At 33.7% G+C, this 16,212-nt stretch overlaps 1 protein-coding gene across 7 annotated transcripts in view; it reads left to right on the top strand.

Annotated features, from left to right (window-relative positions):
* The window catches only part of USP25 (ubiquitin specific peptidase 25), a 133,205-nt gene extending 122,150 nt beyond the window's left edge, over positions 1-11,055 (top strand). For all 7 annotated transcript variants that reach the window (XM_032878008.1, XM_032878007.1, XM_032878010.1 and 4 more), the window contains 5 exons: positions 867-945; positions 3,953-4,032; positions 7,747-7,870; positions 9,120-9,315; positions 9,636-11,055. In XM_032878008.1, coding sequence (XP_032733899.1) covers positions 867-945; positions 3,953-4,032; positions 7,747-7,870; positions 9,120-9,315; positions 9,636-9,808 — 652 coding nt within the window. In that variant the 3' untranslated portion in view covers positions 9,809-11,055. The remainder of the gene's footprint in view (positions 1-866; positions 946-3,952; positions 4,033-7,746; positions 7,871-9,119; positions 9,316-9,635) is intronic.
* The last annotated feature ends 5,157 nt before the right edge of the window (positions 11,056-16,212 follow it).

Here is a 16,212-nt window from a genome sequence, read left to right as displayed (position 1 = left end):
TCCTGCTTTACCATGTGTCTGCTGTGAAATTTCAGATTAAGTGAAATAATACAAGTAAATGGCTTCAACAGTATTTGATAGACAACACAGTGCTCAGTGACTGTTAGCTATAACTATTTTACTAGTAGTAGTGGGAGCATCACTTATTTAACATATAACCCCACCACAAATTACTCAGAAATATGACTGATTATGATTCTTACTATTTGGGTTGTTGGTACACCATGTTCCAATGAATATGGAGAAAATATTGGTGGGGTAATCACACTGACTTCTCACTCTTTTGCAGTTTTTGTCCTGGGGACTGGAAATTGGTCAAATTGTTTGATAGTTTAATTTCTCTTATACTTGAAAGACAAAGTGAGATCCATGTGATAACTAAATATATTCTGCAGAGATTTCTTTAACAATGATTCTATGCATAAGAATGTCTCTGTTACCTGAAATGATAGCCACATTTTGGATTCTTTTTTTGCTATTTATGAATAATGCCATTTGAAAGGGGAAAATGAGATTTAATGTTTCTTAGGCTTGCTTAGATATACATCATAAAAAAAACATTTCATTTTTAACTTATGCAATATATATTGATAGAATGTAATTTAAACGCCATATGTAAATATAACATCGTAAATTTGAGTTAGAATTATTGATGCTGTCTTCTTTATGTGCTTTGTAACTATCCAACATTGATCTAAAAACTATTTTCAATTAAGGTTATTTGGGAGTTGCTTCCTCAAAAAAGTGTTGCTTAGTGACAATGGATTTTATTTCATATGTGTTGGGTAGTTTAGTTTTATGTCACATATTTTTCAGTTTTTATGAATTTTGCTTTTGATTTAGGAATGCATTTCTTTTATTTGAAGGTGTCACAACATAATGAAAGTTGCTCAAGCCAAACTTGAAATGATAAAACCTGAAGAAGTAAATTTGGAAGAATATGAGGTAATGTGCCCTTTGAGAGGCTAAACTGTTTGAGGAATTCTGTAGTTCACTGATCTCCCTTTCATTTCAGCACAGCTGAGCACAGGAGACAATAAGGTATAGGGAGGGTGAAGTAACCGGCCCAGAATTTTCACAGCTAGCAAATTATAGCATGGTTAACACAGCCTGCATCCTTTTTAAAAAAAATTTAACAGAACCTGCGTTTTCAAATGAAGCCGTGCTGTACTTTTTCCTTTCTTGGCCTCATCAGATATTTTGGGGAGGAAGTTGCAAACTTGCCTTAATCGTTGTATGCCAATACATCTGTCATTATTGGACACTGTTGTACATGTGAGAGAGAGAGCACGCATGAATGCTCATATCATGCTTATGGTAATTTTGTACACAAAATTCTTTTTGTGAACTTTGGCTTTAAAATTAGTATTTTTTTTAATTTATCAATTCAAATACCTAGTTTTCTTTCAGACTTCTAAATTTAACTTTATACATTGTCTTTTTTTTGCTTTTTAGAAAACTTTTTTATTTGTTTATTTGTTAGAGCCAGCAAGAGCTCAAGTAGGGGGAGAAGTAAGGGACTGGATCCCAACACCCTGGGATCATGACCCAAGCTGAAGGCAGACGCTTAGCCATCTAAGCACATGTGTCCCAACACATTGTCTTTTTAAATTTATAAATCTAGTAAATTTTAAGTTTATCTCATAGTGTTTTTGATTAATGTTTGGTCCTATTTACAAACTTAATTATTCTAGATTCCCTTAAACAGTTATTGTAATTCACCACATTAACATATACAAAAAATACTCATTTTTGATGAAAATCCTTAGCTAACCTGGAATACAAGGTGCAACTTTAATCTCCTAAAGAGTGTCTCAGAAAACAGCAAAACTAGCAAATATATAGAATTGTGAGCATTGTAATCAGGAAAGATGGGGATGTCTGCAACCACTTCATTCAGAATTGTCCTAGAAATTCCAAGTGGGCAGCAAGTCAACAAAAATAAATAAAAAGTAAACATTGGAGAAAAAGAAATAAAGTTATTGTTTGGAGATTTTACACCTAGAAAATACAAACAAAATCTACAGATAAATTAATTGGAATTAATAAGAGAGTTTTGCAACATGTAAAACCTGCCAAACACCAGTTTTGTTCCATTAACCCAGCAGCAGATAATCAGAAAGTGAAATTTTAAAAAATGACATCATTTATAAAGCATCAAGAAGTATGCAGTAACTAGAAATAAATCTAGCAAAAGATGGCATGATTTTAGGAGCTGTTAACAGAAGACCTGAATAAATGGATATACATACTATGTTTGGATAAGTTGGTATTGTAAAGATGCCATTTTACCCCAGAGTAGTTTATTGGTTCTGTGTAGTCGCTGTCAAACTTCTAGCAAGTTGTCTGATGGAGGTTGATAAGCTGATTTCAAAAACTTTATGGGGGGGGTGCCTGGTTGGCTCAGTCAGTGGATGTGCAGCTCTTAATCTCGGGGTCATGAGTTTGAGCCCCACACTGGGTATAAAAATTACTTAAGCAAAACTTAAAAAAATTTATGAAATGTAAACATCTGAGTTTAACTCAGACATTCTTGAAGAACAAGGTAGGAAAGCTTATTTTAGAAATCAGGAGGAGGTACCATTCTTTACCATTATGCTTTAAGGGTAGGTAATTTAGAACAATATAGCAGAATGAAAAATCTGAGAATATATATGCACAAATAAATGCACACATGATATATGCCAGAGATGACAAGCAAGTGGGTTCCTCACTCTGTTTGTCCCCAAGATTCAAATCAAATATGGTCTTGATTTTTAATTACGATTTGACTCTGCAGTCTCTCCCCAGGGTCGCTTCATCCAATTGGATTCAACGTATTTTTGTTCTGAGCACTCCTCATATTCTAACTGTAGAACCATTAAATCTTACACGTTTTTACATGACACGTTTTTGAATTCTGTGTGTCCTACATATCTTTGTCTCACGCTGAGTCATGACTCACCAAACCTTGGCCCATAGACCAAATTTTGCCCACCACCAGTTTTTATAAAACAGTTTTATTGGAACACAGCTATTTGTTTACATACTGGGTATAAGTGTTTTGTCACTACATCTCAGAGTTGAATAGTGACAACAGAGACTGCATGGCCTGCAAAGCCTGAAATATTTCTTGGCTAGGTCTTCACAGAAGAAGCTTACTCCAACTTCTCAGGCAAGTCTAATGACAATAGAGTGGCAGTTTGAAACTTTTCCAGAAAAGCTAACTTTAATTATTCATTTAAATCCTGTATTGAATTTAGTTATGGTATTCCTTGAAATAGTGTTGGTGTTTGTTTGTTTGTTTATTTTTCTCTTAGTAAGTTAAAGAGAAGTCCTGATTTTGGTCAGTTCTGAATTGTTGAGTCTTATTACGTGCATGATGATTGGGTTTTTGGAGTGAGAGCAGTTGAAATGTGACATGTTTCTATTCTTTTCGCCATATCTCAGATGAATAAACTATTCAGCTACCATATTTAAAATAAAATTTAACATAAACTTGTTAAAATTAAAAAGGTTAAATAAATTTATTATAACATTTTTCTTTTAGTTCCCTAACATTTTTCATCATATAATAGTCTTCAGTATTCATTCTGTTAGAGTAGTAACTTGTTTACCTCCCACATCTAGTGTGATGTACATCTATAATAATAATAATATACCATTATACAAAAGAATTTTTGAGAGATAGAAAACATGATAGATTATCTTGCGTTTGTATTTCTGCTGTAGTGAATCATTATTTAATTCCTCATTAATTTCTAATAATTTTTATATTTATTATTATACTAATGAAATAATCTTACGTATCAAAATTGAAAGTCCTGATTTAGGTCTAGTTTACCTTAATTGTGAATTCTTTGATACTGTTAATTTGAATAGTTGTGGGAACAATGCATTACTTTAAGAACAGTTTTCATTGTGGTTTTAATATCCTACTCTGCATTCTTTTAAAATTTTTTTTCACCTATAGGAGTGGCATCAAGATTATAGGAAATTCAGGGAAACAACCATGTATCTCATAACTGGGCTAGAGAATTTTCAAAAAGAAAGGTAAGGCATAGTGGTCAGATGCTATTTTTGTACTTAATTCTATTTGGATATAACCTCATCTATAGATAATATTTTATTTACAATACATATTTTTGATAAACTTTTAATATGTTTTAAATTTACAGAGAAGTTGTGTAGTTAGTACAGAGAATTCCTCTATACCCTATATATTTTCCATTTTCAATTAAATCTATAAGGTTGGCATTAGTCTTTCTATCAGCCCTTAAATACTATAGTTGAAATTTAGGATGCAATAGGATTAGATTGAAGCCTAGAACTTTTCTGGGGATCAAAGAAGCTTGTAGCCCAACACTAGGAATTCTTTGTATTCCCTGAAACTTGCCTTCAGTCTCCAGCTTTTTCATATTCTTTCTGAGTCTAATCTTGACTTCAGAGCAGAAATAGTGTTTCTAATCTCTTTGTCCAAACTTGCAGTTACTATAAAAATTTCGCTGTAGAGAATTGATCACTGGTCTTCTGAGTATTGTGACTGCAAACACATTTTAGATAATTTTTTCATTTAAATTACAAGTGGTTTTAAAAGAATTTCTACCTATTAAACTATATTATTATTTACTTTTAAATGTTATTAAGAAAAGATGCATATTGACTTATTTACCTACACATTATTCACTAGTTTGCGTTTACATGTTGTTCACATATTTCTTAATTCATTCTTTAATATGAATGTACTTGACTAGTGATTTATTTTTTAGAAGTGCTATATTTTAAATATTCTCTAACAGTGCATTCAAGTAAAAGGGTTGTTGAATTCCTTTTCTTGTTTTGTAGGAAGTATAGGAAACCTCCGCTGAGAGGTTAATGCAATTTTGCTTTTAAATAACAGCGCAGGCTATTCTAGAGTTGTGCTGGCCATCCTCATTGCCACCAGCCACATGTGACAGTTTAAATTTAATGAAGAACTTTAAAACTAAAAGTTCAGTTTCTCAGTCACAGAATCCACATTTTGAATGTTTGGCTCCGGTATTGGCCAGTGTGGACACTTCCTGTAGAAAGTTCTGTCAGACCGCGCTGCTGTGTTTGTGGGACAGTGCACAGTGCCATCCCTTGTACACCTACCAAATTTTAGAAGTTATCCAGAATTTAAAAATAGTGTTACTACTTGAACACAAATTATTAAAGTCCTAGTCCTTGTGTAATTTATTTATTTTAATTTAAATTGCATTAACACACAGTGCAATATTGGCTTCTGGAATAGAATTCAGCGATTCATCGCTTATATACGACACCCAGTGCTCGTCACAAATACTGTGTAATTTATAAGATAATTCACTTTGGTTACTGAAATAGAAAAGTATTTTGATTAATCAGTAGTCCATTTTATGAGTTATTTTATTTTGGTCAGAGTTTTATTTCTTTAAAAGAAGTATTCAGGTTCACTTTAGAATATCTAAGATTAATATTTCTGAGAAAAATAGTAGTGTGATCTTATAATTGAACAGAGTATCTAAGATCAATAAGGCATTTCTATTTTATAGATAAAGAAACTGTGTTTACTTACACATGTCTCCATAGAGATGCAATAACTTTTTCAAGGTCACACAATTAACTAGGGAGAGAAAAATTGAAATAGAGATCTCTATTCTTGTAAAATTTAATGAAGTCAGGTAAGTACAAGAAGTATTTATTTTTCTCACTCAATAAGAATTAAAAAGGTGAAACTGTCACTTTCTTGCTCTCTGCATTAACTTCTGTATTAGCTTTTCTTAGTTAACATTTGTTAAAGGATTTTGAGATATAACTTGAAAGTGTGTTTTAATTTCATAATTTGCTTATTCTCAAATATATACTTACTCAGAAAGTAAATACTCTGGGATGGCAAATGTTACAGAATTGGAAAGTTCAACTAGAAAATTAGTAATGGTGACAAATAGTATTTATGGAATATCATAAAAAGAAATGTTAGTTTTACATTTTAAATCCACTGCTAGCAGGTTAGAAAGTTTCTGTCGTTGTTTTAAATATAAAAACATAGCACTTAAAAGCCTTGAATGGAATACTGATTGACAGTCCATTGTTAAGTCTGAGAGTAGTGAAATGAAATCATGTTTTTAGGAACCATAATTTTATAATAGTATAAATGAGGATAAAGAGAATCTATGGGCTACATGGTCTTGTTTTTCCTTTAAAAAATGAGGGTGTTGTACCTGGAACTGCTGAGTCTTACTCTGACTTGTTTGAAAATATATTTGTAGGCACTTTAGAGGTTGTTGATAAAATATGGGAATTGTGTACCTCAGTGAAAAATTGGATCAAGGTCATTGTTTTAGAGCTGTTCTTAGGTGACTCCGGTCTTGAAGGCCAAATACAAATGTCTCCCTGAATGACGTTCATGACATTCGGAATAGGAACTTAATGGCTATAAAAGAAAGGTAGATGTGCCTGCAGACCACCTTAATTTAGTGGTGCAAAACATCCAATATTATATCACTCCCTTCTTTTTTTTCCTTTCATAAGTAAAACAAAAAGTCTTTCGCTGAGGTTATGTTTATAGTATTTCAAAATAAAATGCCATATTTGTAAGTTTTCTCAAAAACTAATTCCAGGGAGAAGCCTTTTCAAAAAACTATGTGAAATAACTTATTTTTTATGAAATAGTTTCAGGTATGTAACTTGAGTTGTCATTAATTTCATTTCTGCATTTAACATTTGAAGTATAGAATTGATTTATATTTGAGCACATGAGTAAAACTTAGTGTAACCTAGAGTTTTAAAAGTATTTCTTTATACTATTTCACCTTTTAGGATGTTATATTTTTCTGAATTAATCCATAAGAAGGTATGTTATGATTAGAAAAACTCACACAAAGGAGATAGCTTATGTTGTTCATATTCAGTTGTACAAATATATAGCTGTATTTATTTCTTAGAGCATATTAAGAGAGGATAATTATTTTAGAGGCAAATACAATACTCAAACATTTTTATCCTCCTCTTTTTTAAAACTTAGTTTGAACTTCGTAACTTCTAGGCTTGCATTAATGTAACATACTAATATTATTTATATTGAATATAAAAGACCTGTCAGCTTTTATGTTAGTATGCTTTTTTATTGTTTGTGTTGCACTAGAGTTTTCAGGTTTAGAATATTCTTTCCCCTTTCTACTTCCACCGGGTTTCCTTTGGATATTCTCCCTCTACCAGTTACATTTTTTTATGATGAGAACTGTGCCCAGACATAGAAAAATCCTGACTGGTCACTGAATGAAACAAATGATGTTTGTGATAAGAAACAAAAAAACAACAGAACAACAAAAAAACCTCGAGTAACCTGATCCATCCTTCAAACAAAAATGACATTATGTTGTTAAAAAAGTAGATTCTAGGCTTTCATTCAGTCTTAATTTTGACTGTAAATGGAAGATTTGAGGTAAACAGTTTCCATAGAAGACTGGAACTGTCTAAATTCAGCAATTATGAGCTTTCCCTTCCCAGTCTTTTCTTAATTCCTAGTTCCATTTTTTGTTTTTGTTTTTGTTTTTGTTTTTTTTTAGTTTATGACATAACTGTATAACTGGTTTCATATGTGGCTGTTGCTAAAAGGGTGCTCTCAGTCTTACAGGACATCAGATGATATTTTTATTGTAATGTTCTGTATAATCAAAACAAATGTATACTTAAAATATTTTACAACTGTAGCTGACTTTTTTTTATAAAGATGAAATATTAATGCTGTTTCTTTTAATTTTTAAGTTATATAGATTCCCTGCTGTTCCTTATCTGTGCTTATCAGAATAACAAGGAACTCTTGTCCAAAGGCCCAAACAGAGGACATGATGAAGAATTGATATCACATTATAGAAGAGAATGTTTACTAGTAAGTTGAATATATGTAGGTCGTGTTTGCTTGCTCATTTTATCTTACATTGAACACATTTTCCGGACTCATGTCTAAGTGATTGACTATAAATTCTGATGGGGAAAGCATCATGATGAGGTCTATAATCTGGGTGTAATCCTTTAAGATTATGAGATTATGAGAATGCACCCAATTCCTTATTGTCCCTTCGTCTTTATTGATCCTAAATATTGCAGGTGATAAACCAGAAATGTTCTTAAAATGGGATCAAAATAATTGCATTTTTATATTTAAATTTCTTCATTCCTTTTTTTGGGGAGAGAAGAGGTGTTTCACAGAGCATGAGGAATCATTATTATTCCAGAAAAATAATAGGTTTTTTTGAGTTTTTCTAAATCGTATGTTTGGTATGTATGTCAAAAGATCATTGTAATACAGTATCCTTTTTTTTCACCTAGTCATTGGTAGTTTTTTTTTTCTCAAATATTTTTATTATCCATATGTAGAAATACTGCTATTGTTTTATAAACTTTAAAAGTTTTTAACAGGTGTGTTTTTTGTTTTGTTTTGTTGTTTTTTTATACTAGATTACTTTCTAGATGTCTGGAGTACTTTGTTATTATTTCTCTAGTTAGCTAATATAATATATGTATAAAATCAAAAATTCCATCTTTATACATTTTTTCTGATTGAATTTCATTCTTAACTATTAATGTCACTCTGTTATATATTTTGAGCACATAAGTTATGATTTTTTCCTATACAGAATACACAGACATGCACAAAAGTATTCAAGAATGTATGATTTTTGAACCTATATAAGTTACATGTTTTAAATGTACTTTAAACGTCTTTCAGTAGGTGTGCTGAAATGTTTTCTTTATTGTAAACTACTAATTGTAGTCTGCAGTACGTCTTTAAAATTTTTGAATGAGAATATTAGGAGGTTGTGATCTTAACTAATTTTCTCTCAGCTGCTTTTATTGCATTTGAGTTTTTTAAAACTTGAAATGTTAGTGGTTTGTATCTGTGGAGGATAGTTCTTTAATTGGCCAGTTTCAAAAGGTTTTTGTTTCTGTTATTGTGTGCACAGCATTTTCTAGGAGACTTCTTTCTAGAGTAGATTGAGATTGTTTTTCCCTATTGCTGTTTGTTCTAATATTGTTTGTAAACATACTTACTATGTTATTTTTGGTGTTAACACAAGTATTTTTATTTAATTAAAGAAAAGAAAGAAAACTCTTTTTCTTTTCCTCATTGCATTAAGAAATTAAATGAGCAAGCAGCAGAACTATTTGAATCTGGAGAGGATCGAGAAGTAAACAATGGTCTGATTATCATGAATGAGTTTATTGTCCCATTTTTGCCCTTGTTATTGGTGGATGAAATGGAAGAGAAAGATATACTTGCTGTGGAAGACATGAGAAATCGTTGGTGTTCCTATCTTGGACAAGAAATGGAGTGTAAGTTTAACCACCACTATTGGTGGACACCTCAGTTGTTGGATTAAGCACAGTTAGAATTAGATGTTATTTATTTTTATCACTTTTTATATTCTGTAATATTTTTACATTGACATCATTACTTTTTCTTTCTTATTTACAAACCAAGTTGTATACATTGCCTTGCCATTTATATTTTACCTCTCTCCACCAAATGGTAATTATTTTGCATATTTTGAAATGAAACATCAGTTGACCCCTCTAAATTAATAAATCACGTTAAAGATGATAATTTCTTTCCCTCTCTCTCTTTATCTACATCTAATTGTTTGTATTTACAGCAAACCTCCAAGAGAAGCTGACAGATTTTCTACCAAAACTGCTTGATTGTTCTACTGAGATTAAAGGTTTCCATGAGCCACCGAAGTTACCTTCATATTCCACACATGAACTCTGTGAGCGGTTTGCCCGAATCATGTTGTCCCTCAGTCGAACTCCTGCTGATGGAAGATAAACTGCACACACTTTCCCCAAACACACTGTATAAACTTTTTTTAGTTCTTAACCCTTGCCTTCCTGTCACAGGGTTTGCTTGTTGCTGCTATAGTTTTTAACTTTTTTATTTTAGTAACTGCAAAAGACAAAATGACTATACAGACTTTAGCCAGACTGCAAACAATAAAGCTGAGAATCGCATGGCGCTCAGACTTTGTTTTAAACCAGAACTGATGTATAATTACAAATCTGATTGATTTCATTATGGCAAAACCATGCTTTTGCCACCTTTCTGTTACAGTATTACTTTGCTTTTATCTTTTCTTTATCTACAGCTTTCCATTCAGTCTGGATCCTTCCACGACTACAGCCATTTAAGTGTTTGGCACTGTGTACGATACATAATACTTGGTAGCTTGTAAATGAAATTAAAGAATAAAGTTTTATTTATGGCTACCTATGTGTTTGTAAGCAGGTATATTGTATATTAGTGGATCATTTTAGTTACATATAAGTGAATTTTGTCTGGGGATTGTGTAAGATTGGATGAATAGATGAAGAGATTAATACGAACTTTTGATTTTTCTCTGTTAACACGTTGGAAATTTACTAAGTATTTGACACAAATATATCTATATTTTTGACTAAGTTGTTAAACTTAGGATGGCACCTAAACCTGTTTTGAATTCAAATCAGGTTTTCACTGAAGTGAATGGCTGATATTTAAGTCAACCACACTGAAACTTTCAACTTTTTCTTAGATTAACCTTTTATTTTTTTATGTATTTACAAATAATATAGCAAGGTGATGATTTCAAGAGATACCAGAAAAAAGTACTTGAATAAGGGCTATTTAATAGTGAAACTTATAAAAAATCTGTTTATGTGTATACACACAAACACACACACACACATTCTTCATAATGGAGGATAATGTTTTGCATTATATAATCATTCTATTTTTGTAAATTGTATACCACTTTCATTGAAAATGTTCTCTACTAATCAATGCTGTGAAATGAAGTTGATATTGTTGAACTAGAAATTATGAATATCTTTACCTGCTTTTATTTTCCTCCTTTTCAAAAAGAAAAAGCTGTAGAACATTTTATAGATGGAACTGCTGTTTAAAATTAATTAAGTCATATTGTGAATGAAAATCAATGCTTTAAAGGTAATCATGTTACCAATAACCTATTTTTGAATTTATAAAAATTTCTTTATAAATGATACTTTGTTAGCATAGTAAAATGTATCATTATACTATGTGTATGTTTGTTATAGCGTCGTCAAAACTAGAACTCTCTGTAAGTGCCTCTCATAGAGATCCTGGACAGAGGAGGAAGAAGAAAATATTAAGCCATTATATAATATTCCTTATCAAGGTATCAATGTACTACTGAGGTATTAATGACAAGGAATTAGTACTGTTTGTGTTGTAAGGTTAGATTTTGCACATTGTTGCTATCAAAATGTGTTTTGGTTTAGATTTTAAATTTTCTCCTGAGTAGTAGTAGTAGTATTCTACATTGGTTTTCAGGTCCTGTCCAAAGTTTTTAAAACTCCAAATGTATCATCAAAGCCTTTGTAAAGTATCGTCAGTATTTTACGATCTCTGAGAATAGTAAGGTTGGTTGTGGTTCTGTGTATAATTGACCACTGAGACACAAAGTGCTCAGGCACCATATGGAAATTACTCCCTTCACAAGGCACATCCAGGAAATCGTATGTGGCCCATGCTGAAGGTAAGTATTATTATTGTATTGACTTTCTACTTAAAAGCCAGTTTATTCATTCCTACTAATGAACCTGAAGTACTTATTTCAAAAAAATGACCTTTTTTGAAGACCTGGGGAAACAAATTGTTTTTATATCAGTAACTTTCAATGTGGTCTAAATTAGAACCATGACACCAGATAAAACGGTCAGTAGCATTATATGCACCTTAAATTGATGCTGTTTAACTTCCATTTACTTTTGATCCCTTGTTTGTTGGAAGCTTCTCAGTATTTCTCTCAGTTGCAATATGAAGGAAGTAACTAAAAATTTGTTTTCTTAGTTTTAGATTTATTGAGTCTAAGGTGGATTTTCCCCTCCTATACCTAATTCTCCAGAGTTCAGTGTCTTTGTTTATGATTCAGAGTTGTTGACTTGTACCTCTGCATCCTACTGCCATCCCCAAAAGGTACAGTCACTCAGATGCTTACCAGTAGTGAGTAGGGTTAGCCCTGTGTAATCATCTTTTTTTAATTTATCGTACATCATTAAGCAGATTAAATATCACTTATATCCATGATAACTTCATCCAAAGTATGTATATTACTCCAGAGCTTCCATAACGGACAAATTTATTTTCTCACAGTTCTGGAGGCTAGAAGTGTAATGTGTGGGCAAGTGTTGTTTCTCCCAAGGCCTCTCTCCCTTGGCTTATAGCAGCCTTCTCGCTGTGGCCTCACATGAACCCAGTCATACTGGGTGAGGACCCCAACACTTAAAACCTCATTCAGTCTTTTTAACCCACTGAGCCACCCAAGCGCCCCTTTCTTTTTTTCTTTTTTTTTTTTTTAACATTTTATTTATTCATTCAGTCTTTTTAAAAAGCCCTTTCTCCAAATACGGTTACATTGCGGGGAGCGGCTTCAACATAAGATTTTAGGGGTGGGTGACACAGTTCAGTCCATAGTGTGTGACAGCCTAGTTTATGTACCTCCTTTCCAGACAGAACAGTGTGGTAGCTTCTTCCCTTCAGACTCATGATTACAATGCAAGTATCTATAGTTCTGCTCTTGGGTCTGCTCTGTTGTCTTCTTTTACTTTCACTGTATCCTAAAAACTACTTTAAAGTTACAGAAAACCAAAATAGGAATTGCTTACAATGCATTAATCTAACCAGTATCAGTGCAGTGTGTTTTCACTGAACAGTTCTTCACTGAGTAAATGAAATAGTCTGTGTTGATCTGCCCTTGTTTATGTGGGTTCTCTCTTTTTTTCCTTCCATCGGTTCCACTTTGTACCATGGATCTGTTTCTATTTTGCTAGTGTTTTTATTTTTGCCTACTCCACTTCCCCTTTCCACCTCCCTTTCACCCTGAGCCCAGAGGTAACTGTTGTTAACCATTGTGGCCACATATTTTTCCATGTTTGTGTAACGTTATGCAGTGTATACACAAAAGTGTTGGGTTTTGGGGGGGCAGAAAAGGAAGGGGTCATTCATTTTATGCATCCTTTCTTCTATATTTTCTGGCCTTCAGTTCCTTCTTTTTCTAATGAGCTTTGATAGAAGGGACAGTAATCAAATAATAAAAACAATGACACTAGTAATAAAAGTAAATGAGTTATGACTTGAAGGGACTCTATACACAGTTGGATACACACATGTATACACGTTGGAATTTCAAGTATCCTCATTCACTTTATGCACAGGTTTTCTCAATGGCTGTTTCAAACCACTGCCACCCTCCACCTCCTATTCAGTGCCAGCTCCAATAAAACAGGATGATTTTTCCTTTTCCTTGCGAAGAAAATGGGACCATAGGGTATGATACCCTTCACCTTTAACCTCCATACCCATACATTTACAGTTAGTTAACCAAGATATAATAAAGGATGGATATTATTGATAACCCACTGTTATGAGGAAATTATAAAATCAAATGTAGTATAAAATGAACTTACATATTAAAAGTTACAAGCACATCCATTATTTGGGGGACATACTTTGCTCTTCTGTAGAATTCATAAAGCTTACTTTTTGCCTTATACCAGCCCAAAGCCTGTAAAACATCAGTTTGTCCTTTGGCAAATGGTTCTCACTTTTTCAATAATCTAGAGCGAGGCAAGTATTCTTAACCCTGGTTGTGCATCAAAGGCACATGAGGAGTGTTCTTTAAAAAAAGGTGACTAGGTCCTATCTGTCATGTGGATTCTTAAAAGACTTTTAAAGTGAGAACTAGTTTGAAATGTTTAGTAGGTTTTTCTCCAGCTTTAATTTTTCTAAGAATCAACTCTGCCCCTTACCCTGAGAGATTAATTGAGCCTGGCTAACGAGCATGGAAAATTTTGGTTTTTGCATTCTTGTATGTCGCATGAAAAGGCAATGGATTTACATTTGCTGATGGCCCCCTCAGCCATAGAGTGTGCCCATTTTAGCGTGTGGCTGTGCTCAAATGTTTTTCAGTTCCAACTTCCTGCACTTGCCTCTCTTTCCTGAGTGGTTGAGTGTAGGCTCTAGACCCGGACTGCCTAGTCTGGATCCTGGGTCAGCTGTTTACTTGCCCAGCTATTACTCTTGGACTTTTCTGTGCCTTTTTGTATTTCTTCATGTGTAAAATGGGGTTGTAGTATAACCTACCTTATGGGACTTTTTTTAAAGTGTAAATGGGTTTCTGTAAATAAAGTTTTTGGGAAATGTCTGCCACATAGTAAGTGTTCAATAATTGTCATCCTTTGTATAATTTGTCACTATTATTCACTCCTGATTTTCAGAATCTGCCTTCCTGAGACAGGCTTCTTTGGGCTACCCTCATTGCTACCTGCATCTCCCGTCATTATTTTTCCTACTCCTTAAATATGAGTGTTGTCAAGGTTTTATCCTTGACTCCCTTCCAACTCACCTTTTCTGGATAGTTGTGTCTACTAATTTGTCCTCTTGAAATCTGCATGCTGATGATTCACAGGTCTGTGTCTCTAATTTCTAACCAAACCAACTCATGTGTTTTAGACCCATATATGTTTCCAATGGCCTGGTCAACATACAGACCTGGATAATTCACAGGCATCTCAAACTTAGCATGTACACCGAATTTATCACTTCTTTCCAAACCTAGTTCTCTTACATTCCCTTGGTGAATGATATCATAATCCAGACATGGGGAATTACTGTCAATTCCACTTTTATTTCCCATTCATTACCAAGTGTCAACAGGTCAGAATTGTTACTACCTTGCTCATGCATTTCTTCACTAGCACTGTGAATGAGATCTCTCATCTCTTAATTTGGACAATTAGATTTGTTCCTGAATGGTCCTCTGCCAAGTTCTTTGTTTTAGTTGAAACACAGTTGATACACTGGGCTCTTTGTCACACAGATCTTGCCCCTACAGTCCATCTTCTATGCTGTTGGCAGAATAATCTTTCAAAGAGGTTTTTACATGTTTGTCTTTCATTGCTGGACAGAACTCCTTTAGAGAGAGATAGTATCCAGGTTCTCTGGCCCTCTAGCCAGCCACCTTTGACCTTTCTTGTTCGATGTGATAACCACTAGCCACATGTGGCTATTTAAATTTAAACCAAATAAAGTTAAAATTACTTAGTCATACTAGTCACATTCCAAATGCTCAATAGACACATGAGATTACTGGCAACACATTGGATAACATGTTTTAGAACATTTCCATTACCACATTAAGTTCTGTTGGACAGAGCTGCTGAAGACCCTTGCCGATCTGGACATTTTCCTTTATTGACAACATGAGAACATTCAGGCACCTTTAAAGTGTTAACCTGAGCAAACCAGTCTTTAACGTTAATGTCTTTATCTTGATCCCGCCATTAACCACTTTACTGCATCTACTCTTAGCTAGCACCTCTCGCAGCATGTGTCTGTCAGGAGAGGCCACACTAGGGATTTCAACAAAGAAGATGCAGTAGAGACCTAGAGGACAATCTGGAGATCCTAACTGCAGGAGGTAGCCACTATGCCTAGGGGTGAGGAAATAAAAGGGGGAAAAGTTGGGGTTGCCAGAACCTTGGAGGTCCTGTGGAGGAGTCCGCATGGACTTGATGTGCAAACACTTGAGATGGTTCACCACCTACCTGCTCTTGCTACTTCTGAGGGATGCAGTGAAGATAGTTCTAGGCCTTCCGAAAATAGTTGAAGACTGGAATCAACTGGCATTATTAGGTCAACATTGATAGGACTGGCAAGCAAAGACAAGTAAACCTTGTTTTCCTCTTCCCAGCTTCCACCTTCTCTCTAGTACTTACTGGCAGAATCTAAATGGAATACAGCAGTCAAGGGGGGTCAGGAAAATGCAGTTTGTGGAGTCCCAGCCTCAAAACCACAGAGAAAAGGATAGAAGGGTGAAATTGGAGCTGAGAGACAATAGGTAAACACATTAGTTTCCTTTTAAAAATTCCTTTTTACTCAAAGATGTTAATCCTTAAAATGCTAAATATTCAGGAATGTATTTGTAGACTATCTCTGGGACCTCAAGAGTAAATGCACTAGTTCTAATTGAAATCATATTGCTCTTTTCTATCAAAACCTTCTAATCTATTTGTGCTTTATTTTGAAAATCAATAGCAGAAGGAATTCACTCCCAACCATTCATTCACCTGTTTTTTTCTGTTTTTCTCCTCCTCCTCCTCCTCCTCCCCTTCTTCTTCTTCTTCTTCTTCTTCTTCTTCTTCTTCTTCTTCCTT

This window comes from Lontra canadensis, unplaced genomic scaffold (genome assembly GCF_010015895.1).
Source record: "Lontra canadensis isolate GAN:19392208 unplaced genomic scaffold, GSC_riverotter_1.0 scaffold62, whole genome shotgun sequence".
NCBI lineage: Eukaryota > Metazoa > Chordata > Mammalia > Carnivora > Mustelidae > Lontra > Lontra canadensis.
This window is presented reverse-complemented; position numbering and strand designations above follow the sequence as displayed.